Raw genomic sequence first — 26,270 nt, forward strand, 5'->3', positions numbered from 1 at the left:
ACTGATCTTGTTTTTAGAGGTCCAGACAAAATGAGAACGGAATATTTAAATTTCGTTTACATTTACATGACCCAAATAGATCCTAAGATATATTTTTTACAGTAATGAAAATGACTTGATTAACATAAGGGTTGGAGAAATTTAAGCATTTGCAGATTAATATGGGATAGGCGAGAGAGAAATAATTTTGCACAAATTTCTAGGCAAGAAAATCTGCAGAGAGTGTTAACATTTTACTTGTGTATGACACAGTGTTTACATTTAGAATGTGATATTACACTGGAATGTAGTGAAACCTAGATTTCAACATAACGGCACCCATGACTAGAGGAAGGCAGGAAATAACCTAAATACAATACTTATCAAATTAATTTAGTGTTTAATGTCCCTTTAAGTATAATGGATGCCAAAAAATGTGTCTGTTTAATTTAAACTAAAGGAAACAGATTTGTTTTTAAAGTTTAGATATTTGTGATTTTTTAAATTTTTTTTATGGTTGAGCACTTCCCTTTTTTTCGGTTTCTGTATGCAAATCACCCTCTTTTGCCTTCATGGGACAACCAGACCCCTAGCTCACTGTGCCATTAACGGATATAGTTGACAAGGTCCATACAGACCGGAACGTACGCACAGGGTTATCTGTACAAGTTCTTGGTTTTAAAAATAATTGACTGGTATATTTTGATACTGTAAGAAAGTTCTCTTCTGTGAAAGCCACAAGAGAGCCTGCACCATTCCATATTGCAGGCAGCCGATATGTCAGATGAGCAATGATTCTAGTGTCTTAAATCTTGCATCATTTTTGACAAAATGTTTAAGACTCACAACCTCGGTACCAGATAATGATGATAGTCTTTATTAGCAACTTTGATTGCTAAATGTTCGGGACATCTGAAATACAATTTGTAATATTAAGGTGATGCGTCAGCCTCTATTGCCCAGGAATATTAAAGTTACATTGTAGAATGAGCCCCAAGTCCTTCTCCAACATTAATTCCTTTTAACTTGTACCTTGAAAATGCACTTACTTAAAGGGACAGTATACACTCATTTTCATATAACTGCATGTAATAGACACTACTATAAAGAATAAGATGCACAGATACTGATATAAAAATCCAGTATAAAACTGTTTAAAAACTTACTTAGAACCTCTCAGTTTAGCTCTGTTGAAAAGGTAGTTGGAAAGCCCACTGCAAGTGGGAAATAAGACCCTCCCCCCTCCCCCTTATTTTGCATATGAAAAGACCCTTTACACAAACAGGAGCAAGCTGGAGAAGGTAGCTGACAGTATTCTCATAAAACTTTGGGGCATGGTTAGGAGTTTGAAAGTCAGAGCAATGTTATTTAAAAATAAGCAAAACTATACATTTTTTAAAAAAACAACGGGCTTTATAAATAGATCATCTACAAAAATATAATTTATGCTTACCTGATAAATTCATTTCTCCTGTAGTGTAGTCAGTCCACGGGTCATCCATTACTTATGGGATTATATCTTCTCCCTAACAGGAAGTGCAAGAGGATCACCCAAGCAGAGCTGCTATATAGCTCCTCCCCTCTACGTCATATCCAGTCATTCGACCGAAACCATACGAGAAAGGAGAAACTATAGGGTGCAGTGGTGACTGGAGTTTAATTAAAATTTAACCACCTATTTTGGCTTTGAGTCAACAATATTACGCTATGTGGCGCCCTCTTTTCTACTTCTAATTAAAATTTAGACCTGCCGTAAAAAACAGGGCGGGCCGTGGCCTTACTACACTACAGGAGAAATTAATTTATCAGGTAAGCATAAATTATATTTTCTCCTGTTAAGTGTAGTCAGTCCACGGGTCAGCCATTACTTATGGGATACCAATACCAAAGCTAAAAGTACACGGATGACGGGAGGGACAGGCAGAATCTTTACACTGAAGGAACCACTGCCTGTAGAACCTTTCTCCCAAAAACAGCCTCCGAAGAAGCAAAAGTGTCAAATTTGTAAAATTTTGAAAAAGTGTGAAGTGAAGACCAAGTTGCAGCCTTGCAAATCTGTTCAACAGAGGCCTCATTCTTAATGGCCCAAGTGGAAGCCACAGCTCTAGTAGAATGAGCTGTAATCCTTTCAGGAGGCTGCTGTCCAGCAGTCTCATAGGCTAAACGTATTATGCTACGAAGCCAAAAAGAGAGGGAGGTAGCCGAAGCTTTTTGACCTCTCCTCTGTCCAGAATAAACGACAAACAGGGAAGAAGTTTGACGAAAATCTTTAGTTGCCTGCAAATAAAATTTCAGGGCACGGACGACGTCCAGATTGTGCAAAAGTCCTTCCTTCTTTGAAGAAGGGTTAGGGCACAATGATGGAACAACAATCTCTTGATTGATATTCTTGTTAGTGACTACCTTAGGTAAGAACCCAGGTTTAGTACGCAGAACTACCTTGTCTGAATGAAAAATCAGATAAGGAGAATCACAATGTAAGGCCGATAACTCAGAGACTCTTCGAGCCGAGGAAATAGCCATTAAAAACAGAACTTTCCAAGATAACAGCTTGATATCGATGGAATGAAGGGGTTCAAACGGAACACCTTGCAGAACGTTAAGAACTAAGTTTAAGCTCCACGGCGGAGCAACAGTCTTAAACACAGGCTTAATCCTAGTCAAAGCCTGACAAAAAGCCTGAACGTCTGGAACTTCTGCCAGACGTTTGTGTAAAAGGATAGACAGAGCTGAAATCTGTCCCTTTAACGAACTAGCAGATAAACCCTTTTCTAAACCTTCTTGTAGAAGACAATATCCTAGGAATCCTAACCTTACTCCATGAGTAACTCTTGGATTCGCACCAATATAAGTATTTACGCCATATTTTATGGTAAATTTTCCTGGTAACAGGTTTCCTAGCCTGTATTAAGGTATCAATCACTGACTCCTCAGCCTCAGAGAAATTAGATTTGGATGTTTGAAAGGACCCTGAATCAGAAGGTCCTGTCTCAGAGGCAGAGACCATGGTGGACAGGACGACATGTCCACTAGATCTGCATACCAGGTCCTGCGTGGCCACGCAGGCGCTATTAGAATCACTGATGCTCTCTCCTGTTTGATCCTGGCAATCAATCGAGGAAGCATCGGGAAAGGTGGAAACACATAAGCCATGTTGAAGACCCAAGGTGCTGTCAGAGCATCTATCAGTACCACTCCCGGATCCCTGGACCTGGATCCGTAACAAGGAAGCTTGGCGTTCTGGCGAGACGCCATGAGATCCAGATCTGGTTTGCCCCAAAGATGAAGCAGTTGGGCAAACACCTCCGGATGAAGTTCCCACTCCCCCGGATGAAAGGTCTGGCGACTTAGAAAATCCGCCGCCCAGTTCTCCACGCCTGGGATGTGGATCGCTGACAGGTGGCAAGAGTGAGACTCTGCCCAGTGAATTATCTTTGAGACTTCCATCATCGCTAGGGAACTCCTTGTTCCTCCTTGATGGTTGATGTAAGCCACAGTCGTGATGTTGTCCGACTGAAACCTGATGAACCTCAGAGTTGCTAACTGAGGCCAAGCCAGAAGAGCATTGAAAATTGCTCTTAATTCCAGAATGTTTATTGGAAGGAGTCTCTCCTCCTGAGTCCATGATCCCTGAGCCTTCAGGGAATTCCAGACTGCGCCCCAACCTAGAAGGCTGGCGTCCGTTGTTACAATCATCCAATCTGGCCTGCGGAAGGGCATCCCCTTGGACAGATGTGGCCGAGAAAGCCACCATAGAAGAGAATCTCTGGTCTCTTGATCCAGATTTAGCAGAGGGGACAAATCTGAGTAATCCCCATTCCACTGACTTAGCATGCACAATTGCAGCGGTCTGAGATGCAGGCGCGCAAATGGTAGCATGTCCATTGCCGCTACCATTAAGCCGATTACCTCCATGCACTGAGCCACTGACGGGTGTTGAATGGAATGAAGGACACGGCAAGCATTTAGAAGTTTTGATAACCTGTCCTCCGTCAGGTAAATTTTCATTTCTACAGAATCTATAAGAGTCCCTAGAAAGGGAACTCTTGTGAGTGGCAATAGAGAACTCTTTTCTACGTTCACCTTCCACCCATGCGACCTTAGAAATGCCAGAACTAACTCTGTATGAGACTTGGCAGTTTGGAAACTTGACGCTTGTATCAGAATGTCGTCTAGGTACGGAGCTACCGCTATGCCTCGCGGTCTTAGTACCGCCAGAAGAGAGCCCAGAACCTTTGTAAAGATTCTTGGAGCCGTAGCTAACCCGAAGGGAAGAGCTACAAACTGGTAATGCCTGTTTAGGAAGGCAAATCTTAGATACCGGTAATGATCCTTGTGAATCGGTATGTGAAGGTAGGCATCCTTTAAATCCACTGTGGTCATGTACTGACCCTCTTGGATCATGGGTAAGATGGTTCGAATAGTTTCCATTTTGAACGATGGAACTCTTAGGAATTTGTTTAGGATCTTTAAGTCCAAGATTGGTCTGAAGGTTCCCTCTTTTTTGGGAACCACAAACAGATTTGAAAAGAATCCTTGCCCGTGTTCCGACCGCGGAACTGGGTGGATCACTCCCATTAGTAAGAGGTCTTGTACACAGTGTAGAAACGCCTCTTTCTTTATCTGGTTTGCTGATAACCTTGAAAGATGAAATCTCCCTTGTGGAGGAGAAGCTTTGAAGTCCAGAAGATATCCCTGAGATATGATCTCCAACGCCCAGGGATCCTGGACATCTCTTGCCCAAGCCTGGGCGAAGAGAGAAAGTCTGCCCCCCACTAGATCCGTTTCCGGATCGGGGGCCCTCACTTCATGCTGTCTTAGGGGCAGTAGCAGGTTTTCTGGCTTGCTTGCCCTTGTTCCAGGACTGGTTAGGTTTCCAGCCCTGTCTGTAGCGAGCAACAGTTCCTTCCTGTCTTGGAGCGGAGGAAGTTGATGCTGCTCCTGCCTTGAAGTTACGAAAGGCACGAAAATTAGACTGTTTAGCCTTTGGTTTGGCCCTGTCTTGAGGCAGGGCATGGCCCTTACCTCCAGTAATGTCAGCGATAATTTCTTTCAAGCCGGGCCCGAATAATGTCTGCCCTTTGAAAGGAATATTAAGCAATTTAGATTTAGAAGTCACATCAGCTGACCAGGATTTAAGCCACAGCGCTCTACGCACTTGAATGGCGAATCCGGAGTTCTTAGCCGTAAGTTTGGTTAAGTGTACTACGACATCAGAAATAAATGAATTAGCTAGCTTAAGGGCTTTAAGCTTGTTCATAATCTCATCCAATGGAGCTGTGCTAAGGGTCTCTTCCAGAGACTCAAACCAGAATGCCGCCGCAGCAGTGATACGCGCGATGCATGCAAGGGGTTGTAATATAAAACCTTGCTGAACAAACATTTTCTTAAGGTAACCCTCTAACTTTTTATCCATTGGATCTGAAAAAGCACAGCTATCCTCCACCGGGATAGTGGTGCGCTTAGCCAGAGTAGAAACTGCTCCTTCCACCTTAGGGACCGTCTGCCATAGGTCCCGTGTGGTGGCGTCTATTGGAAACATTTTTCTAAATATAGGAGGGGGTGAAAAGGGCACACCGGGTCTATCCCACTCCTTGTTAACAATTTCTGTAAGCCTTTTAGGTATAGGAAAAACGTCAGTACACGTCGGTACCGCAAAATATTTATCCAGCCTACATACTTTCTCTGGAATTGCAACCGTGTTACAATCATTCAGAGCCGCTAATACCTCCCCTAGTAATACACGGAGGTTCTCAAGCTTAAATTTAAAATTTGAAATGTCTGAATCCAGTTTACTTGGATCAGATCCGTCACCCACAGAATGAAGCTCTCCGTCCTCATGTTCTGCAAATTGTGACGCAGTATCAGACATGGCTCTACAATATCACGCACCTCCTGAGCGGGAGGCGAAGGTACTGACACGTGAGGAGAGTTAGTCGGCATAACTTCCCCCTCGTTGTCTGGTGATATTTTTTTAACATATAAAGTTTGACTTTTATTCAAAGTAACATCTATACATTTAGTGAACAAATTTCTATTGGGCTCCACATTGGCCTTTAAACATAATGAACAAACATATTCATTTGTGTCAGACATGTTTAAACAGACTAGCAATAACACTAGCAAGCTTGGAAAAAAACTTTTAAATAAATTTACAAGCTATATAAAAAACGCTACTGTGCTTTTAAGAAAACATAAAAATGTAACACAGTTGAATTAACAATGAACCAAATATGTTAAAACAACCAAATTTTAACAGAAAATGTATAAAGTTAGCAGAGGATTGTACCCATCATCAAAAGGATGATTAACCCCTTAATACCCAAAACGGATAACAGTTGAAATAATAAACGTTTTTATCACAGTCAAACACACTGTCACAGGTCTGCTGTGACTGATTACCTCCCTCAAAACTAGTTTTGGAGACCCCTGGGCTCTGTAGAGACGTCCTGGATCATGGAGGAAGAAATAGGAAGACTGTGACAAAATTTTTACTGCGCAATAAAGCGCTAAAATAGGCCCCTCCCACTCATATTACAACAGTGGGGAAGCTCAGTAAACTGTTTTTATTCAGAAAAAAACGACAGCCAAGTGGTAAAAATCATGCCTATAAAGTTTTATCACCAAGTACCTCAGAAAAAACGATTAACATGCCAGTAAACGTTTTAAAAATTGAAAATTATGAAGTGTTATTAATAAGCCTGCTGCTAGTCGCTTTCACTGCAGGCTCAATATTACTTTAATATTGACAGTATTTTCTTAGTGAAATTCCATTCCCCAGAAATACCGCAGAGTATACATACATACATATCAGCCTGATACCAGTCGCTACTACTGCATTTAAGGCTGCACTTACATTACATCGGTATTAGCAGTATTTTCTCAGTCAATTCCATTCCTTAGAAAATAATTTACTGCACATACCTCCTTGCAGGTGGGCCCTGCATGCTATCCCCTGTTCTGAAGTTACCTCACTCCTCAGAATGGCCGAGAACAGCAAGTGGATCTTAGTTACGACCGCTAAGATCATAGACAAACTCAGGTAGATTCTTCTTCTAATGCTGCCTGAGAACTAACAACACACTCCGGTGCCGTTTAAAATAACAAACTTTTGATTGAAGAAATAAAAACTAAGTTTAACACACCACAGTCCTCTCACACGTCCTATCTTTAGTTAGGTGCCAGAGAATGACTGGATATGACGTAGAGGGGAGGAGCTATATAGCAGCTCTGCTTGGGTGATCCTCTTGCACTTCCTGTTAGGGAGGAGATATAATCCCATAAGTAATGGATGACCCGTGGACTGACTACACTTAACAGGAGAAACATTTATGCAAAGAAAAAAAGAGTGTATAATGTCCCTTTAAGCTGAAATAGTACTCATTGGCCATAGAGTTTCTTTTCATGAAATTGTTTTGTTCTGTCAGTATAATATCACAGACATCTGAAAACATCCAGTCTGTACACTTTAAACATTAAAGTGATTGTCAATCCTAGCGCTTGTGAAACTCTAGGATTGACCAGTTGAACAAATAAATGGGACATTCAGTCATGAAGTATAAAATACTTCATGCAGAAAGTTCCTTTGTTTCAAGCGTTCGCCCAACTCAGCTGCTCAGGCAGCCCACTGCAGAACGCTATTTTTCCATAGCGTTCTGCTGGAACCAAATAGCCGCGTGTTCCAGCAGGTGCCAAGCTGGATTTCCCACAACATGGCTATTGGCTAAGAGGTGAAAACGTCACCTCTCAGCAAAACAGCATTCAGTTTTATACTTCATGACTGAAAGTCCCCTTTATTTGTTCCAATGGTCAATCCTAGCGTTTCACAAACACTAGCATTGACAATCACTTTAAGTTAAAAAAGTAGGACTATAAAAATTAAAAATCTGATGCAACTTTGGATACAAATCCAGAAATTTTCTGTAGAGTTTTATCCTTAAAGGAACATGAAACCCAAATTTTTTTCTTTTATGATTTAGGTAGAACATACAATTTTAAACAACTTTTCAGTTTACCTCTATTATCAAATTGTCTTCATTCTCTTGGTATCATTTGTTGAATGAGCAGCATTGCACTACTGGTTTCTAACTGAACACATGGGTGAGTCAATGACAAATCGGTGTATATATGCAGCCACCAATCAGCAGCTAGAACCTAGGTTCTTTGCTGCTCCTTAGCTTACCTAGTTAAACCTTCCAGCAAAGAATAACAAGAGAAGGAAGCAAATTAAATAGAAGTAAATTGGAAAGTTGTTTAAAATTGCATGCTCTTTCTAAAACATAAAAAAAAAAAAAAAGTGGGTTTCATGTACCTTTAACCCCCCTTAAACAACCAGTGCCGTACCCTGTATGCCGCTGCTGTCCTGGGCCTCTCTCTGCCACAATCCCACTAAAAGTAGCGTGATTGGGCTATTTCTGCACGACCCACGAGTGGGGCAGTACAGAAAACACGGGCAGAAGTACCGATGCAGAGAGGGTTAGGAGGGAGGCGGGTGGCCAGCCCATCGTTGGAGAGGGTCAGGAGTGAGTGGGACCGCTATGCTACAGATTATTTTTTTTACAGCGCCAGTGAGTGGGAAGGAGGGGGGGGGGGAGGGAATTATTATAATGGAGGGGGGGTTAGAGGGTAGGAAAGAGATCTGGGAGGGGGATGCTACACTACAGAAAAAACATTTAATTATCATCAAATAAAAAAAATCCAAATTGATGGATAACTGGGTACTGACAGACAGCTGGTGGGGGAAGAAAGAGCGCTGTTTGAGAGGGATCAGGGGGTGGGAAGTGTCAGGTGGAAGGGCTAACCTCTACAAACTAAAATTAACCCCTTCACTGCTGGGAATAATAAAGGTGTGCTGCGCAGCTGCAATTATCAGCCTTCTAATTTCCAAAAAGCAATGACAAAGCCATATGTCTGTAAAAGCTTCTCTGGGATCCCCTTAGTTCAGAAATAGCAATCATTTGTGCCATGATTGCACAAGCAGTATGTAAATAATTTTAGTGAGAAACCCAAAGTTTGTGAAAAAGTTAACTTTTTTTTAATTTGATCGCATTTGGCGGTGAAATGGTGACATGAAATATACCAAAATGGGCCTAGATCAATACTTTGGGTTGTCTACAAAAATAAACAATTAATATATGTATATAGTTTTGATAGGTAAATAAAAAAAAACAAGGCTCTATTTCTGTTTAAATGTAGTGATGGCAAAAATGCTAAAAATGCTCTGGTCTTTTGGGGAAGTCTTAGTCTGAACTGTCCGGTCCATAAGGCGTTAAAGGAACAAAATGTTTTTATCGTGATTCAGATGGAGAATGCAATTTTAAAAAAAGTTTCCAATTTACTTCTACTATCAAATTTACTTTGTTCTCATGTTGTTCTTTGCTGAAGAGATATCTAGATAGGTGGCGTGCACATATCTGGGGCACTACATGACAGGAAATAGTGCTGCCATTTAGTGCTTGCTAATGTAGAACATTGTCGCAAAACTGCTGCCATATAGTGCTGCAGACACGTGCACACTCCTGAGCTTACCTTGCTGATTTTCATCAAAGGATACTAAGAAAATGGAGAAAAAAAAAATGATAATAGAAGTTATTTAGAAGTTGTTTAAAACTGCATGTTCTATCTGAATAATAAAAAAAAACATTTTTGGGTTTTATATCCCTTTAAAGAGAAAGCTGTCTAATAAAATTAGAGCCATCATAAAAACACTGTCAGGGTGTCCAAACTTTGTTCTCCAGAGGTTTTGGAACTACATTTCCGATGATGCTCAGCCAGCATTTTATCTAGCTGAGCATCATGGGAAATGTAGTTCCAAAACCTCTGGAGAGCAAAGTTTGGACACCCCTGGGGTTTAAAATATCCTTGCAGAGAAGCATAATTTACCATATTCAACAAACCATCACGTAGCAATTCTAGTAGATCTCCAACTGCAGCGCAACAAGTTTATAACCAAGCAAACCGACAAGCCCTTTACAAAATCACAACAGTGAGAAACAATTGGTTCCTTTATGAAGACGGTTTTTAGACACATGCATAAAACATTTTACATCATACACGATAAGCTACTAATGTTTGTCCCCAGCGATGCTTTTTCAGACTTGCAAGCTACTTTTGGTTCTCAATGGGACTTATTTTATTTAATGGATTTTCCAATAAATGGCTCTTTAACCATAGATATGCCCACAGGGATTAAAGCCTACCTAATAGCATTTGTATAAGGTTGTTATCTGCGTTTTGTTTATTCAGGAGGTAGCTAGCTGTTATATAAGTACTCAAAATAAAATTTAAAATAAAATGAAACACACACTAAGAACTTTCTCACAGAAATATATTATTTGGAGTAATTAGAGCAGAGATTCCTTAAAGGGACACTAAACCCAATTTTTTTCTTTCGTGATTCAGATAGAGTATGACATTTTAAGCAACTTTCTAATTTACTCCTATTATTAATTTTTCTTTGTACTTTTGCTATCTTTATTTGAAAATGAAGGCATCTAAGCTGTTTTTTTGGTTCTGACTCTGGACAGCACTTTTTTATTGGTGGATGAATTTATCCACCAATCAGCAAGGACAACCCAGGTTGCTCACCAAAAATGGGCCGGCATCTAAACTTAAACTCTTGCATTTCAAATAAAAATACCAAGAGAATGAAGCAAATTTGATATTAGGAGTAAATTAGAAAGTTGCTTAATTTCATGCTCTATCTGAATCACAAAAGAAAAAACAGAATTTATGCTTACCTGATAAATTTCTTTCTCTTGCGATGTATCGAGTCCACGGATTCATCCATACTTGTGGGATATTCTCCTTCCTAACAGGAAGTGGCAAAGAGAGCACCCACAGCAGAGGTGTCTATATAGCTCCTCCCTTAGCTCCACCCCGAGTCATTCGACCGAAGGCTAGGAAGAAAAAGGAGAAACTATAGGGTGCAGAGGTGACTGAAGTTTTTTAAATAAAAATATACTACCTGTCTTAAATAGACAGGGCGGGCCATGGACTCGATACATCGCAAGAGAAAGAAATTTATCAGGTAAGCATAAATTCTGTTTTCTCTTGCAAGATGTATCGAGTCCACGGATTCATCCATACTTGTGGGATACCAAAGCTTTAGGACACGGATGAAGGGAGGGACAAGACAGGTACCTTAAACGGAAGGCACCACTGCTTGCAGAACCTCTCTCTCAAAAAAAGCCTCCGAAGAAGCAAAAGTATCGAATTTGGAAAATTTGGAAAAAGTATGAAGCGAAGACCAAGTCGCCGCCTTACAAATCTGTTCAACAGAAGCCTCATTTTTAAAAGCCCATGTGGAAGCCACTGCTCTAGTAGAATGAGCAGTAATCCTTTCAGGAGGCTGCTGGCCAGCAGTCTCATAAGCCAAACGGATGATGCTTTTCAGCCAAAAAGAAAGAGAGGTAGCCGTAGCCTTTTGACCTCTCCACTTAAAAGAATAAACAACAAACAATGAAGATGTTTGACGGAAATCTTTAGTTGCTTGTAAGTAGAACTTTAAAGCACGAACCACATCAAGATTGTGCAACAGACGTTCCTTCTTTGAAGAAGGATTAGGACACAGCGAAGGAACAACAATTTCCTGATTGATATTCCTATTAGAAACAACCTTAGGAAGGAATCCAGGTTTGGTACGCAAAACCACCTTATCTGCATGGAAAACAAGATAAGGTGAGTCACACTGTAAAGCAGATAACTCAGAAACTCTTCGAGCCGAAGAGATAGCTACTAAAAACAGAACTTTCCAAGATAGAAGCTTAATATCTATGGAATGCATAGGTTCAAACGGAACCCCTTGAAGAACTTTAAGAACCAAGTTTAGGCTCCATGGCGGAGCAACGGGTTTAAATACAGGCTTGATTCTGACTAAAGCCTGACTAAACGCCTGAACGTCTGGGACATCTGCCAGACGCTTGTGTAAAAGAATAGACAAAGCAGATATCTGTCCTTTTAAGGAGCTAGCTGATAATCCCTTCTACAATCCTTCTTGGAGAAAAGACAATATCCTAGGAATCCTAATCTTACTCCATGAGTAACCCTTGGATTCACACCAACAAAGATATTTTTGCCATATCTTATGATAAATTTTCCTGTTGACTGGCTTTCTAGCCTGAATCAGGGTATCAATGACCGACTCAGAGAAACCACGCATTGATAAAATCAGGCGTTCAATCTCCAAGCAGTCAGACGCAGAGAAATTAGATTTGGATGCTTGAATGGACCTTGGATTAGAAGGTCCTGCCTCATCGGCAAAGTCCACGGTGGAACAGATGACATGTCCACCAGGTCTGCGTACCAAGTCCTGTGTGGCCACGCAGTTGCTATCAAAATCACCTAAGCTCTCTCCTGCTTGATTCTGGCAACTAGACGTGGAAGGAGAGGAAACGGTGGAAATACATAGGCCAGGTTGAAGGACCAGGGCACTGCTAGAGCATCTATCAGTACAGCCTGGGGATCCAAGGACCTGGACCCGTAACAAGGAAGTTTGGCGTTCTGACGGGATGCCATCAGATCCAATTCTGGTGTGCCCCATAGCTGAATCAGCTGGGCAAATACTTCCGGTTGGAGCTCCCACTCCCCCGGATGAAAAGTCTGGCGACTTAGGAAATCCGCCTCCCAGTTCTCTACCCCTCGGATATGGATTGCTGAAAGATGGCAAGAGTGAGTCTCCACCTATCGGATTATTTTGGATACCTCCATCATCGCTAGAGAACTCTGTGTTCCTCCTTGATGATTGATATAAGCTATAGTCGTGATGTTGTCCGACTGAAATCTGATGAATTTGGCCGCAGCTAGCTGAGGCCACGTCTGAAGCGCATAGAATATCGCTCTCAGTTCTAGAATTTTTATCGGGAGGAGAGTTTCCTCCCGAGACCATAAGCCCTGTGCTTTCAGGGAGTTCCAGACTGCACCCCAGCCCAGCAGGCTGGCATCTGTCGTTACTATGAGCCACTCTGGCCTGCGGAAACACATTCCCTAGACAGGTGGTCCTTAGACAACCACCAGAGAAGAGAATCTCTGGTCTCCTGATCCAGATTTATTTGAGGAGATAAATCTGCATAATCCCCATTCCACTGATCGAGCATGCATAGTTGCAGTGGTCTGAGGTGTAGGCAGGCAAAAGGAACTATGATGTCCATTGCCGCTACCATAAGTCCGATTACCTCCATACACTGAGCCACTGATGGCCGAGGAATGGAATGAAGAGCTCAGCAGGTGGTTAAGAGTTTTGATTTTCTGACCTCTGTCAGAAATATTTTCATTTCTACTGAGTCTATCAGAGTCCCTAGGAAGGAAACTCTTGTGAGAGGGAAGAGAGAACTCTTTTTTATGTTCACCTTCCACCCATGAGATCTCAGAAAAGCCAACACGATGTCCGTGTGAGACTTGGCTAGTTGGAAAGTCGACGCTTGAATTAAGATGTCGTCTAGATAAGGCGCTACTGCTATGCCCTGCGGTCTTAGAACCGCCAAAAGGGACCCTAGCACCTTTGTGAAAATTCTGGGAGCCGTGGCCAACCCGAAGGGAAGGGCCACAAACTGGTAATGCCTGTCCAGAAAGGCAAATCTGAGGAATTGATGATGATCTCTGTGAATAGGGATGTGTAGATACGCATCCTTTAAGTCCACGGTAGTCATATATTGACCCTCCTGGATCAGAGGCAGAATAGTCCGAATAGTCTCCATCTTGAATGATGGTACTCTGAGGAATTTGTTTAGAATTTTGAGATCCAAGATTGGTCTGAAAGTTCTCTCTTTTTTGGGAACCACAAACAGGTGAGTGCCGCACCTTCAGGTGGACTTGGGGGCTGGCTTTGATCTCTTAAATGGCTTGGATTTATTCCAATTTGAAGAAGGCTTCCAATTGGAAACAGATTCCTTCGGGGAAGGATTAGGTTTCTGTTCTATTTTGTCAAAAGGAACAAAATCGGTTAGAAGCTTTAGATTTACCCATAGATCTTTTATCCTGAGGCAAAAAAATCCCTTCCCCCCAGTGACAGTTGAAATTATTGAGAACCAAATAATTTATTACCTTGGAAAGAAAAAGATAGCAATCTAGATATAGAAGTCATATCAGCATTCCAAGATTTGCGCCACAAAGCTCTTCTAGCTAAAATAGCTAAAGACATAGATTGAATATCAATTTTGATGATATCAAAAATGGCATCACAAATTAAATTATTAGCATGTTGAATCAACTTAACAATGCTAGACAAATCATAATCCGATACTTGTTGCGCTAAAGTTTACAACAAAAAAGTTGAAGCAGCTGCAACATCAGCCAAAGAAATTGCAGGCCTAAAAAGATGACCTGAATATAAATAAGCTTTCCTTAGATAAGATTCAAGTTTCCTATCTAAAGGATCTTTAAAAGAAGTACTATCTTCCGTAGGAATAGTAGTACGTTTAGCAAGAGTAGAGATAGCCCCATCAACTTTGGGGATCATTTCCCAAAACTCCAATCTAACTGCTGGCAAAGGACACAATTTTTTAAATTTTGAAGAATGAATAAAAGAAGTACCAGACCTATTCCATTCCTTAGAAATCATATCAGAAATGGCATCAGGAACTGGAAAAACCTCTGGAACAACCACAGGAGGTTTATAAACAGAATTTAAACATTTACTAGTTTTAATATCAAGAGGACTAGTTTCCTCCATATCTAATGTAATCAACACTTCTTTTAACAAAGAACGAATATACTCCATTTTAAATAAAAGGATTTGTCAGAGTCAATATCAGAGGCAGGATCTTCTGAAGCAGATAGATCCTCATCAGAGAAGGTTAATTCAGTATGTTGTCTGTCATTTGAAATTTCTTCAACTTTATGAGAAGTTTTAAAAGACCTTTTACGTTTATTATAAGGCGGAATGGCAGACAAAGCCTTCTGAATAGAATCAGAAATAAATTATTTTAAATTAACAGGTATATCTTGTGCATTAGATGTTGAGGGAACAGCAACAAGTAATGAACTACTACTGATGGATACATTCTCTGCATGTAAAAGTTTATCATGACAAATATTACAAACCACAGCTGGAGGTATAACCTCCACAAGTTTACAACAAATGCACTTAGCATTGGTAGAACTGTTATCAGGCAGCAGGGTTCCAAGAGGAACAGGATCAGATTGAGACATCTTGCAAATGTAAGAGAAAAAAACATATAAAGCAAAATTATCAATTTCCTTATATGGCAGTTTCAGGAACAGCATAGCCTTCTGACAGAAAAAAAGACAAGAGGCAAATAGGAATGGGGTCTTAAATAATGAAAATATTTGGCGCCAAGTATGATGCACAACAAACAAAAAATATTTTTTGGCGCCAAAAACGTCTGTAAACGACACACTCGAGTCATAGATGATGCAACCTTGTGAAAGACTCGGCTTCAACTAAGACGCCGGAAATGATGAATTTGTGTCAACGAACGTAACTTCGCGCCAAGAATGACACAAACTTTGGCATTGTGCGCCCTCGCGAGCCTTATTCTACCTGCGAATTTAAAAAACAGTCAATTGAAAAAGAGACTATACCCCGGGTAAGAAATACATTTTTTGTAAAAAAGCATTTCCCAGATATGAAACTGACAGTCTGCAAAAGGAAATATACTGAAAACTTGAATCATGGCAAATATAAGTACAATACATATATTTAGAACTTTATATAAATACATAAAGTGCCAAACCATAGCTGAGAGTGTCTTAAGTAATGAAAACATACTTACCAAAAGACACCCATCCACATATAGCAGATAGCCAAACCAGTACTGAAACGGTTAACAGTAGAGGTAATGGTATATGAGAGTATATCGTCGATCTGAAAATGGAGGTAGGAGATCAATCTCTATGACCGATAACAGAGAACCTATGAAATAGATTCCCCGTGAGGAAAAACCATTGCATTCAATAGGTGATATTCCCTTCACATCCCTCTGACATTCACTGTACTCAGAGGAATCGGACTTCAAAAAGCTGAGAAGCGCATATCAACATAGAAACTTACTTACAAACTTACTTCACCACCTCCATAGGAGGCAAAGTTTGTAAAACTGAATTGTAGGTGTGGTGAGGGGTGTATTTATGGGCATTTTGAGGTTTGGGAAACTTTGCCCCTCCTGGTAGGATTGTATATCCCATACGTCACTAGCTCATGGACTCTTGCCAATTACATGAAAGAAAATAGCCTGCAGACCAAAACTTGAGCCATAAAACATGTCTTGATCAAACCGCCAAAGCAGTACTCTCTGCATTCATGAAAAACACAAAAAAAAAATCCACAGATGCGAACATATAAAGCTATTTGCAGCCCTATGGAAGTTCTAGTGATCCTGGATCTTTTCTAGAGAAACTACCCCAGAACTGAGCTCTTAAAATGCTGTCACACCAGACCGCAGTAGCTGCAGCTACACAAGCTTTGACAACTGGCCTAAAGCCTATAAGCTAAAAAGAGCTGTGAAAGCCATCATACTTTTTAACGAAGGAATCCTTGAAAGAGGTGCTTCCCTCCAAACAGTAGTCCCCCTGACAAATATGGATATAGCTCCATTCACCTTATGTATAGTTACCCATACCTCCAAATTTGTAGAAGAAAGAGAAAACTATTTTGAGTTTGGTGAACAGAATAAAAAGAAACACCAGGCTTATTCCATTCCTTAGATAAAAAAAATAATCAGAAACCGAGCCTGTATTTGAATGCTAAAGACATAACAGCCAACAACCCATTAATAGCAAAGGGAATATTAAATATTGGCGATAGTTCTGTAGAACCACAATGGGTGTAGCTGCGGTGGGCTGTAGACCCATGAATACTCTGGTATAAGGGCAGCACTTCAAAACCCTGTCAAGAAATTAGCCAAAGACTCAGCACATAAAATACACAGCTGAGCAGGGACACACACGAATGGCCTAGGAAAGCAAACGCGAGTTGGAAAGGGTTAAATCATCAGTGGATCTCCCTTTCAAAGGATCAGCTGACTGTCCATAGACCTGAGCTGCACCAATTTGCTCCATAGTAGAATACAAAGAAATAAGTAAGGGTTAAATCTTAAGTATCAGACCGAATGAAGCACAGAAGCAGTAAAAATGCCAACCGGCAAAAAAGGAACAATAGTCAGAAATAAGTTACTGTCTGTTCTATTATGCCATCTTGTGACAATACAGAAGTGATATTTATCATGTTACACATTGTGAACACTTTATTATTACATAAGCATAATTGTATATAAAGAGAAACATTTATACACATCCCACTTACATTTTCAGGTTATGCAGCGCATCTATCAAAACATTAAACGCTAACAAATAATAAAGCAAAGCACAGAAAAGGTCAAATAAATTATCTCCAATATAAAAAAGCTCTGCTATGATTACAGTGTTTTCACCTCCTTCACCAGCCAGAAGGCATGCAAAAAAAAGGACACCCTTAGTGCACCTGCGAGAGCTAAAACCAAAACACTATGTCAAAATCCTGAATGTTCGTGCAAGTAAACAAAAGCTGTGTTAAGGTTCCAGTAACCCCTAAACTTGTTAAATGTGGTTGTTCTTAATTTAAAGCAATAGTAAAACTATATTTCAAAAGGCTTTAAAGGTGCCCCAAATTGCCTTAAAATTGATATAGAACTTTCATCTGGGGAGGGTTGTGGATCACTCAATGAGCAGCAAATTGTAGATTGTAGGGGGTTGGCAGATAAATCCACATTTCACCTGGGAGGCCGCCTGTGACATTTCCACACTGGGAAAAGAGAGTTTCACTGCCTGTCTGAAACTTTAGAATTCACCTCACTACCATCTAGGTGGCAAAGATTTCACTGCGGGATGGAGGAATTTACCTCTGTTGTAGGGGTGTTTTGCCTACTCATAGTGGATTGAATATAATATCTTGTGGACTCTCACCATCTTATGAAAGAAAACTAAGAATAAAACAAAGTACACAACAAAATCCAAACTGCAGAAAGATAATCCAAGACTCACCCCAGGAGCAGCAGGAAAGGCAGGACGTGGAATACCCGGTAGGCCCAACTTGTTGTGAATGGCAGTTGCTGATACTATCTGAGCAGATGACATTGCTGCCATATGTTGGAGTGCTTTGTCCTTGGCCGTTTGATCCTTTAATATAATAGTTTTCATGCAGTTATTGTATGCTTTGTTGTTAGGATGTTTGCAGCTACATGCATGGATATTAAACAAGACAAAGCTTTAACAAATGTTGTAAAGCTAACATGCAATTTAAAGTGATATCTCAAAGTGTTCTATCTTACTCCAGTATGGAAAATGAATTTAAAAATTCTAGCAATGGTCATTTACCAAGGGCAACATTCTGTACAAAAAATGGATAGTCAATGTAGGGCATCATTTCATTTTCCTTGGTGTGGCACAAGTAATTGGATGCAATCAAGCACACTGTACAAATATTCCTCTCTTTTTTTTTTTTGACATTGTTACAAGACACCAAGATAAATGACTATATTTGCCAATTGAAACTAAGAATATTAAAGGGATAGGAAAGTCAAAAGTAAACTTGCATGATTCAGATAGAGGAGGTCATTTTAAGACACTTTTAAATTAGCTTCTATTTTCAAATGTGCTTCGTTCTCTTAGTATCCCTTGTTAAAAAATGAATACGCACATATCATACAGTAGTGGGAGCTGCTGCTAATTGGTGCCTGCACACATTTGTCTCTTGTGATTGGCTAAATAGATATTTTTTAGCTTCCTGTCAGTAGTGCAGTGCTGTCCCTTCAGCAATGGATAACAAGAGAATGAAGAACATGTGATAATAGAATTAAATTGGAAAGTTGTTTAAAATTGTATGTTCTATCTGAATCAAAGACAATTTTGAGGTTTACTATCCCTTTAAGTTATCAATTAATAATGATGTATTTATTAAATACAAACAGATTATAAGCATTGACTTGAGTTTTGCTTTTGTTTTAAGTTCAGAATACAAACATAACGTATGGACTGGCATATAATGGTGAAGACACCAAAGCAGTATTAAGCAGGCTTATTGATCAGGCAAGCTGAGTAGCATGCTGGTAAGACATTCACTACATGCTTTAAAATGTGATTGTATAAGCTGGTCAACGAAATGGAACAGGCTATCATTTGCTGTGCCAGCCAATGAAAGTCATAATTTAACTTTTTTTTTTAAGTGTTGTGAATACAATAGGAAAAGGCTTAGGGTATGTTCTAAGCTGGTAGCGAATCATTCTGCCAAGCAAATTTACAGTAAGATGTAGTTGCACGGACAATACTTACCATATTTGTTACCTGGATACAATACAAATAACACGTTAAAAAAGGTTTGTGTAATGCGGCACAAACTAGAAGACACAGTTTTAGGTACAAAAACATAAAAAGCAGTTTGTCAAATAAGAGACTAAAATATGTTTGGCACCAGATAATAAAAATGCACATAGGTCGACTATAGCTTTAAAACGATTTTCTCAAATAAAAGAAAATATTTGGAAAAAGCATATTTTTGTTTCTGGGGAACAAAAAGTGCAAGAATTGCAGTGTACACCTGCTATGCCACTACTAACTAGCAAGCCTGGTGTCTCCAGGGTACTTTTCTCCTGATGTTCACAATCACTGCGTTTAATGCTGTCATGTGACAGAGAACCATAAGTCAAGAAACCAGCAAAGTAAAGGGGGGGGGGGGTGTTGCACTGTGCACAAGTCTCATTAAAAAAAAATGTATTCATTACATTTTTTTTTTTATTAATCAACAACAATCTTCTGGAATCCCTAATTCTAACACTTTAAAAATAAAAATAAACATAGGAGTTAGCCATACAATTTTATCGTCAGATTGTTTTTATTTAGTGAAACAGAAAAATAGAAAAAGTTATGTTCCAGAACGATAATTTCAGAATTAAATTTTGTTACAATACAAAAACATTTATAAAGTGCAGATTATACTCTAAAGTTCATGGCTAACTTGCAATAAACTGCAGCACTTGAGACTTTCCTGTGTTCTATAGCTGCCAATCAATTAGCTGATAGAAGACATACGATTTGTTATTTTGTTTGCTTTTCCTGTAATTTATTTCTACAAATGCTCCATTTCTTTAGAGAGGCTGGAGTGCATAAATACTGCATACATAAATATGCTGCAGTTTATCTGAGCCTGATATATGGTACACATTAATTGCTTTGAGTGGCGGACAACCTTATTTACATCTGTTTGCAGCACAAAAGATCGTGAAAACATACTTTTCAAGGAATGAATACCTGGACTTTTCTAAATTTGCAAAATCCTAACAATTGTGCTAATAAATTGATTGTATTGAGAATTACTGTTTTGTGTTGAGACCTATTGCAAATCAGTGATAAACCGCTAATAAAATACATAAATTAAAAAATATGCTAAATATCCAAGTTAACATGAAGCTATTAAGCCACATTGTTACATAGATAATTAAAGGGATACTAAACCCAATTTCTTTCCTTTAATGATTCAGATAGAGCATACAATTTTAAGCAACTTTCAAAAATGACTCCTATTATCAATTTTTCTTCGTTCTCTTGCTATCTTTATTTAAAAAGCAGAAATATGATGCATAGGAGCCGCCCCATTTTTGGTTCAGTACCTGGGTTACCCTTGCTTATTGGCAGGCTAAATGTCAGCCACTAATAAGTGCGCGCTATCCATGGTGCTGAACCTAAAATGGGCCGGCTCGTATGCATCACATTCCTACTTTTTAAATAAAGATAGCAAGATAATGAAGAAAAACTGATAATAGGAGTAAATTAGAAAATAACTTATAATTGCATGCTTTTTCTGAATCATGAGCTTCACGTATTTCTCATATCCCATGATCTAAAATATCTCACTAGTTCAAACACACCATCTCCTTTGCAGGCTCACTATACTTAAATGTAAAAGGGCAACAACCATAGTAGTGCCATCGTTTGTTTCTTTCGTGGTTGGACACTATCTCCTATGTTTAAATGTATGTTCTAATAATTGGTCTCAAACATTAAACAGGATTTTAAAAAAGCAGTCTATATTAAAATGTATGCTTTTAGGAGCTTTGCTTCTTAAGTGTTCCAACAAAAACACCATTATTGGCAGAAAACGATGGGAGACTGTGTCTGCTACAGAACTTGTACTCCAAGATGCATTTAAAAACCCAAAAAAGTAAATATTAAACATATCCTTTATTAATCATACACCCCTGGCAGGACCACCAGCCTTGTGTTCCTGACTATGAAGACAACAAGTACATTTTAACCTAAACTGCCTACCTGACAGCAAACACCCTTATGTTATGATTTGGTCAAAGAGGATTGCTTTATATGATGGTATAGATGCATGACCGACTGTTTTCATCTGAAAATCTTGTAATAAATAAGATCAAACAAGAATTATTTTCTACTGCCATAGACATTACCACTAGCGTAGAGGCACATTACCAAAGTTAAAAGTAACAGGCTTGCATGATTTTTTTTGGTGTATTACCCTTAATTAAAAGAGTAGATACCATTTGCTTCTCAACTTCTCTACATTGTGTCATATTTTCTTGATTATCGTAGCCTGAGTCATATGGACCAGGAGACATTTGTCTATATCAGTGATAATGAACCTTAACAATCCAGATGTTTCAGAACTACATTTCCCATGATGCTTAAAGTGAATGTCAATTTTCAGCAATGAGTGCCCGGTTTTTAAAAATACTTTTAAATACAGGTGCACTTTCATTGATGAAAGTTTACATTGCACCAGATTTGTAGAAATACTTACCTTTTACTTCTGCTAAGCCGGATCGATGATCCGCCACCTTCTTCTTCCTGCTGTACAACCACAGCAATGACGAAACTGGCTTCCTCCAATCACAGCCGGGCATCACAAGATGGACGCTCTGGGGTGCAAGCCACGATTGGAGGAAGCCGGTTTTGTCATTTCTGACGTCAGTACAGAGGAACTGAGGCTGGGATCGGCGATCCGGCTTTGCAGAAGTAAAAGGTAAGTATTTCTACAAATCCGGTGCAATGTAAATTTTCATCAATGAAAGTGCCCCTGTTTTTAAAAGTATTTTTAAAAACCGGACACTCATTGCTGAAAACTGACATTCACTTTAAGCACTCTGAAGTCCAGTTGAGCATAATGGGAAATGTAGTTCTAAAACATCTGGAGTGCCAACGTTCGCCATCACTGGTCTATATTAACACTATTATTGAGGGGCATATTTTATTTTGTTTTTAATTATTGTGGGTGCCCATGACTTCAGTGGTGTTTCTGTGGGGTACTGGCTAGTGCTAAGAACCATCATTTAATACCACAGCACCCCACATTTTTTATTTGAGTCAAATTTTTAAATTTGTGAAATGTTTTTGGTTAAGATGGATGATATAAAAATATGTTTTGCTTTGCCAACTGCTTTTTATATTTTCTGCACATACAAAAAAAATAAGTTACACATATATGTTACTACTACAGTATTACAGTTAATATATGGTCCTACGGAATTAGATGACAAATTTAGAATTATACATCAGTGAAACAATACAAGAGCATGGAAACATTTTCTTAATACCTTTTTTTCTGGAGATAAACATTTAGTTCAGTTATATGAGATGAGTATTTAAAAAACATGAAAAAGAAAAAGGAATTATAACATCTTGAAAGATATTCTCTGATGGATATTGTAACCGTAGAGCTTGGCCAAAGCTGTATGGAAAAAAAAATATAATCTGAGTGCAGAAGCTGGATCAAGAGACACAAAGGAATGGCAAGGGCACATTATTAATATATCGCATCATGTCCCTTTGAATATCTATAGCTTTCTATTTGTAAATGGTTACTAGGCAGAAGCCAATTAAATTTTTTTATTTAAAAAAAAAAAAACACATAGAAAATTTGCATAGCTATGTATTCAATTGTCAACCTTTAAATATTAACACATGGAAGTGATTCTTTAAAGGGACATTAAACACTAAATACATGCTAGATAGAATGATGCATTCAAAGAAAAGATTAGTCCATGACTAACATGTAGATGTATTTTTTAAAGTTTCATTAGTTGTTTAAAAAGTGACAAAATAAGTGTAAAGTTTTAGTGTCTATAAAACACTGGGAGCTGCCATGTTGTAACTTGTGTTACCTTCTCTGCTGTGGCCAATTAGGGACAGTTATAAATAGGTCACTAGAGTGTGCAGCCAATGGTTGTGCTGGATTTAACAGTGTTCTGCACTTCCATTTCTAACAGGAACATAAAAAGCTCACAATTTCAGAATCGAATTACAGGCAAAGAGGACAAAATAAATAATGAAAGTATATTGCAGAGTTGTTTTATTATATACAATTTATCATATTATATTACCATCTCAAAGTGTTTAATGTCCCTTTAAAGGGACATTGTACTCGGTGTTCTATAATTTAAAGGAAACAACAAGAGTTAAAGCGACATTCAAGTCAAAATTAAACTTTGATGATTCAGCAGGGCATACAATTTAAAAAAAAATCCAATTTACTTTTACCATCAAATTTGCTATTTTCTCTTGGTAATCTTTGTTGAACGCTAAACCTAGGTAGGCTCATAAACTGATGACAAAAATGCAAGTCCGGCAAACGAACTGAAACAAGGGGGGCAGTCTGCAGAGGCTTAGATACAGGTAAAAAGTGTATTAATATAAAAAGTATTGGTTATGAAAACTGGGGAATGGGTAATAAAGGAATTATCTATCTTTATAAATAATAAAAAAAAATCTGGAGTAGACTGTCCCTTTAACTTTTTTGGTTCAACAATATTTTAACGTATCTAAGTAGAAGCTGTTTAAATTGAAACTAAAAGGAAACATAAATACATAGATACATATATTGGCTAACATGGACAGTTACTACAGAAAAAGTGGATTTTTTTCAGCACAGGAATATCCTCTTTCGGGGGGGGGGGGGGGAAGTAATCCATCTAAGAATATATTTCAAAATGCAATACAATGTTTTAATATTATGTCTCGTTAAAGTTCAGTTTCAAAATGATCTTATATGTAATGCCACTCTTGGCTTTTTGCTACACTATATGGTTTTAAATACTACTGAAAATACCATATTAAAAGGTTAGCAGGTAAAAAGACACAGTTGTTCCACACAAAAGGCCAGCACTTCAAAAAAAAAAAAAAAAATTCTAGTCTTGTCTCCCATTTAGTAAAAGACAGTATTAATAAACAAAAGCTGACAATTTCAGCCAGGCAATAGCTAAGGCTATGAAAAGAATGTGTATTCAGTGCTGTCCCAACTTGCTGCCTAATGAGTAGTAATTAAGCCATTTTATTGTGTTTCAAAATGCTTAAGACTCCATTCACATCAAAGGGATTTTTTTTCCAAATCTTTTTACCATGGCTCAATGATTAGAAAAAAAAATAAAAAAATACACAAAGCAAAACTATCTTTAGTCATATAGGACCTAGAACAGGACATTTTGAAATGTTCAGTTATCTTATCTGATTTTGTCTGTATCACAACTTAACAAGAAGTTTATAAATGGCGATTTCTGGAGAGAGGGAAATTTACTGCAGTACGGAATGGGGAAGGGGAGGGGGAATCTATCACAGCATTCATATCAGCCCTGTGTGCTTTTATGCTGTGCAACATGCTTCAGGCCGCATTCAGCTTCGTAGGTTACAAAAGTAAAATGGCTGCAACCATAAGCAAATCTTATTCAGCTTTAGGAGATATGCATGGAAGAGGTTAAACACTTGCTTCACACAAGGGGATAAACAAGTTCGCTTGTATGGTTAAATAAAGCCATTTCCTGTGCTGGGCAAATGGCTTGCTTGTTAGCGTGACTTCAGCCAGTGTGCTGCAACAGTCAAAAACTAGCCAGCCACCAAAGAGCCACGGCCGCTGCCAGCATGCGCCCACTGCACGTGGAAAGAAATGCCACAGAAACCTGCAACATTCTGCAGGACAAGCCTTATATTCTGCATAGCGTGTATTATACAGCGGATGTAGATGATCACATTTATATTATGTGCAAATACATTAGATGGGGAAATATATATATGTCTTGTATTTCGTTAACATTACTTTTCTCAAGATAAAGCACTTTTTATTTTTATTAATAATTTATTTTTTTAACAAATCTGTAATGATGATCTAGTGCAAAATAAATGTGCAGCTAACTTATTGTCAATGCATGTAGTTATCTAAATATAAATGTGATACTATATTTATTGCAAAGGCAAATGGTACTTCAAAAGTTATATGAAAAGTACTAAAAGACCAAATGTGTGACTATTAAAGGGTCATGAAGTCCAAATTAAACTTCCATGATTCAAACAGATAGTGCTATGTTAAAAAAAAAATAATCCAAATATACCTATATTATCATTCTCTTGGTATCCTTTGTTAAAGAGCATACCTGTGTAGGCTCAAGAGCACTCTATGACAGCAGTGTTTACAACAACGTTACACAATATTTCAAACACTGCTGCCATATAGTGCTGGAAAAAAAGTGCACACACCCTAGCCTTCCTAGGTATGTTCATCTACAAAGGATACCAAGAGAAAAAAAATGCAATTGATAATGGAAGTCATCTAAAATATATATTTTATTTTCATGCTCTATCTAAATCATGGCAGTTTTAATTTTGACTTTCATGATCCTTTAAAGGGACATTCATTGAAAAGTTGTGGCTATTTGGCCACAACAAAACTTTATGTATAACTAACTATACAATATTAAACATTTTATCTTACTTTAAATGCTGGTTCGGTGCACATGCAGTGGGAAAGTGTGATTACACCCAAATGAATGAGTAAGTGCCAAAAATAGGTGTGAAGAAGTATGAAAAAGAAGTAACTTTGCAATATTATATGATGACAACTGTTATGTCATGGCCATACAGCCGTGTTATTGGTTTAATAATGCTTTAATAAAACATTATCCACAAATATTAAAAGTAGATTGGTTTATTACTAACCAATTAAAATCCACCCTTACAAAAATCTGAGTTAAAAAAAACAAACAATAAAGGATGAGAATCAGAAAGAAAAAAAAAATAAGAAAAAAAAATCTCACCCTGAAAGCCTTGAATTTGGGGTATTGGGTATACTTATAGGGTATTGAATATGACCCAAGTATTTTTTTAAATAAAAAAAACAAAAAAAATATATAAAACTGGTACAACAGTCTGATATTAAATTACATTTTAAATAGGTAACTATTCCCCTATTCATTACAATTTTATATTAGATTTAAGTTTTGAAACAAGGTTGATTAAGTCCCTTGCTGATTATATATATTTCTATTTATTAGATGTTTGCAGAAGAATAGTAGAAT

The 26,270-nt window shown here is 38.4% G+C and overlaps 1 protein-coding gene across 9 annotated transcripts in view; it reads right to left on the reverse strand.

Moving 5' to 3' along the window:
- The window catches only part of TEAD1 (TEA domain transcription factor 1), a 559,482-nt gene that overhangs the window by 156,321 nt on the left and 376,891 nt on the right, over window positions 1-26,270 (reverse strand). For 5 of the 9 annotated variants that reach the window (XM_053720256.1, XM_053720253.1, XM_053720254.1 and 2 more), the window contains 2 exons: window positions 17,956-18,090; window positions 9,508-9,531 (listed from right to left, as the gene is read on the reverse strand). In XM_053720256.1, the coding sequence (XP_053576231.1) occupies window positions 9,508-9,531; window positions 17,956-18,090 (159 nt within the window). The remainder of the gene's footprint in view (window positions 1-9,507; window positions 9,532-17,955; window positions 18,091-26,270) is intronic. The other 4 variants (XM_053720251.1, XM_053720255.1, XM_053720257.1 and 1 more) reach the window with 1 other exon arrangement.

The sequence above is a fragment of the Bombina bombina genome, chromosome 7 (genome assembly GCF_027579735.1).
Source record: "Bombina bombina isolate aBomBom1 chromosome 7, aBomBom1.pri, whole genome shotgun sequence".
In the NCBI taxonomy this organism is placed as follows: Eukaryota; Metazoa; Chordata; class Amphibia; order Anura; family Bombinatoridae; genus Bombina; species Bombina bombina.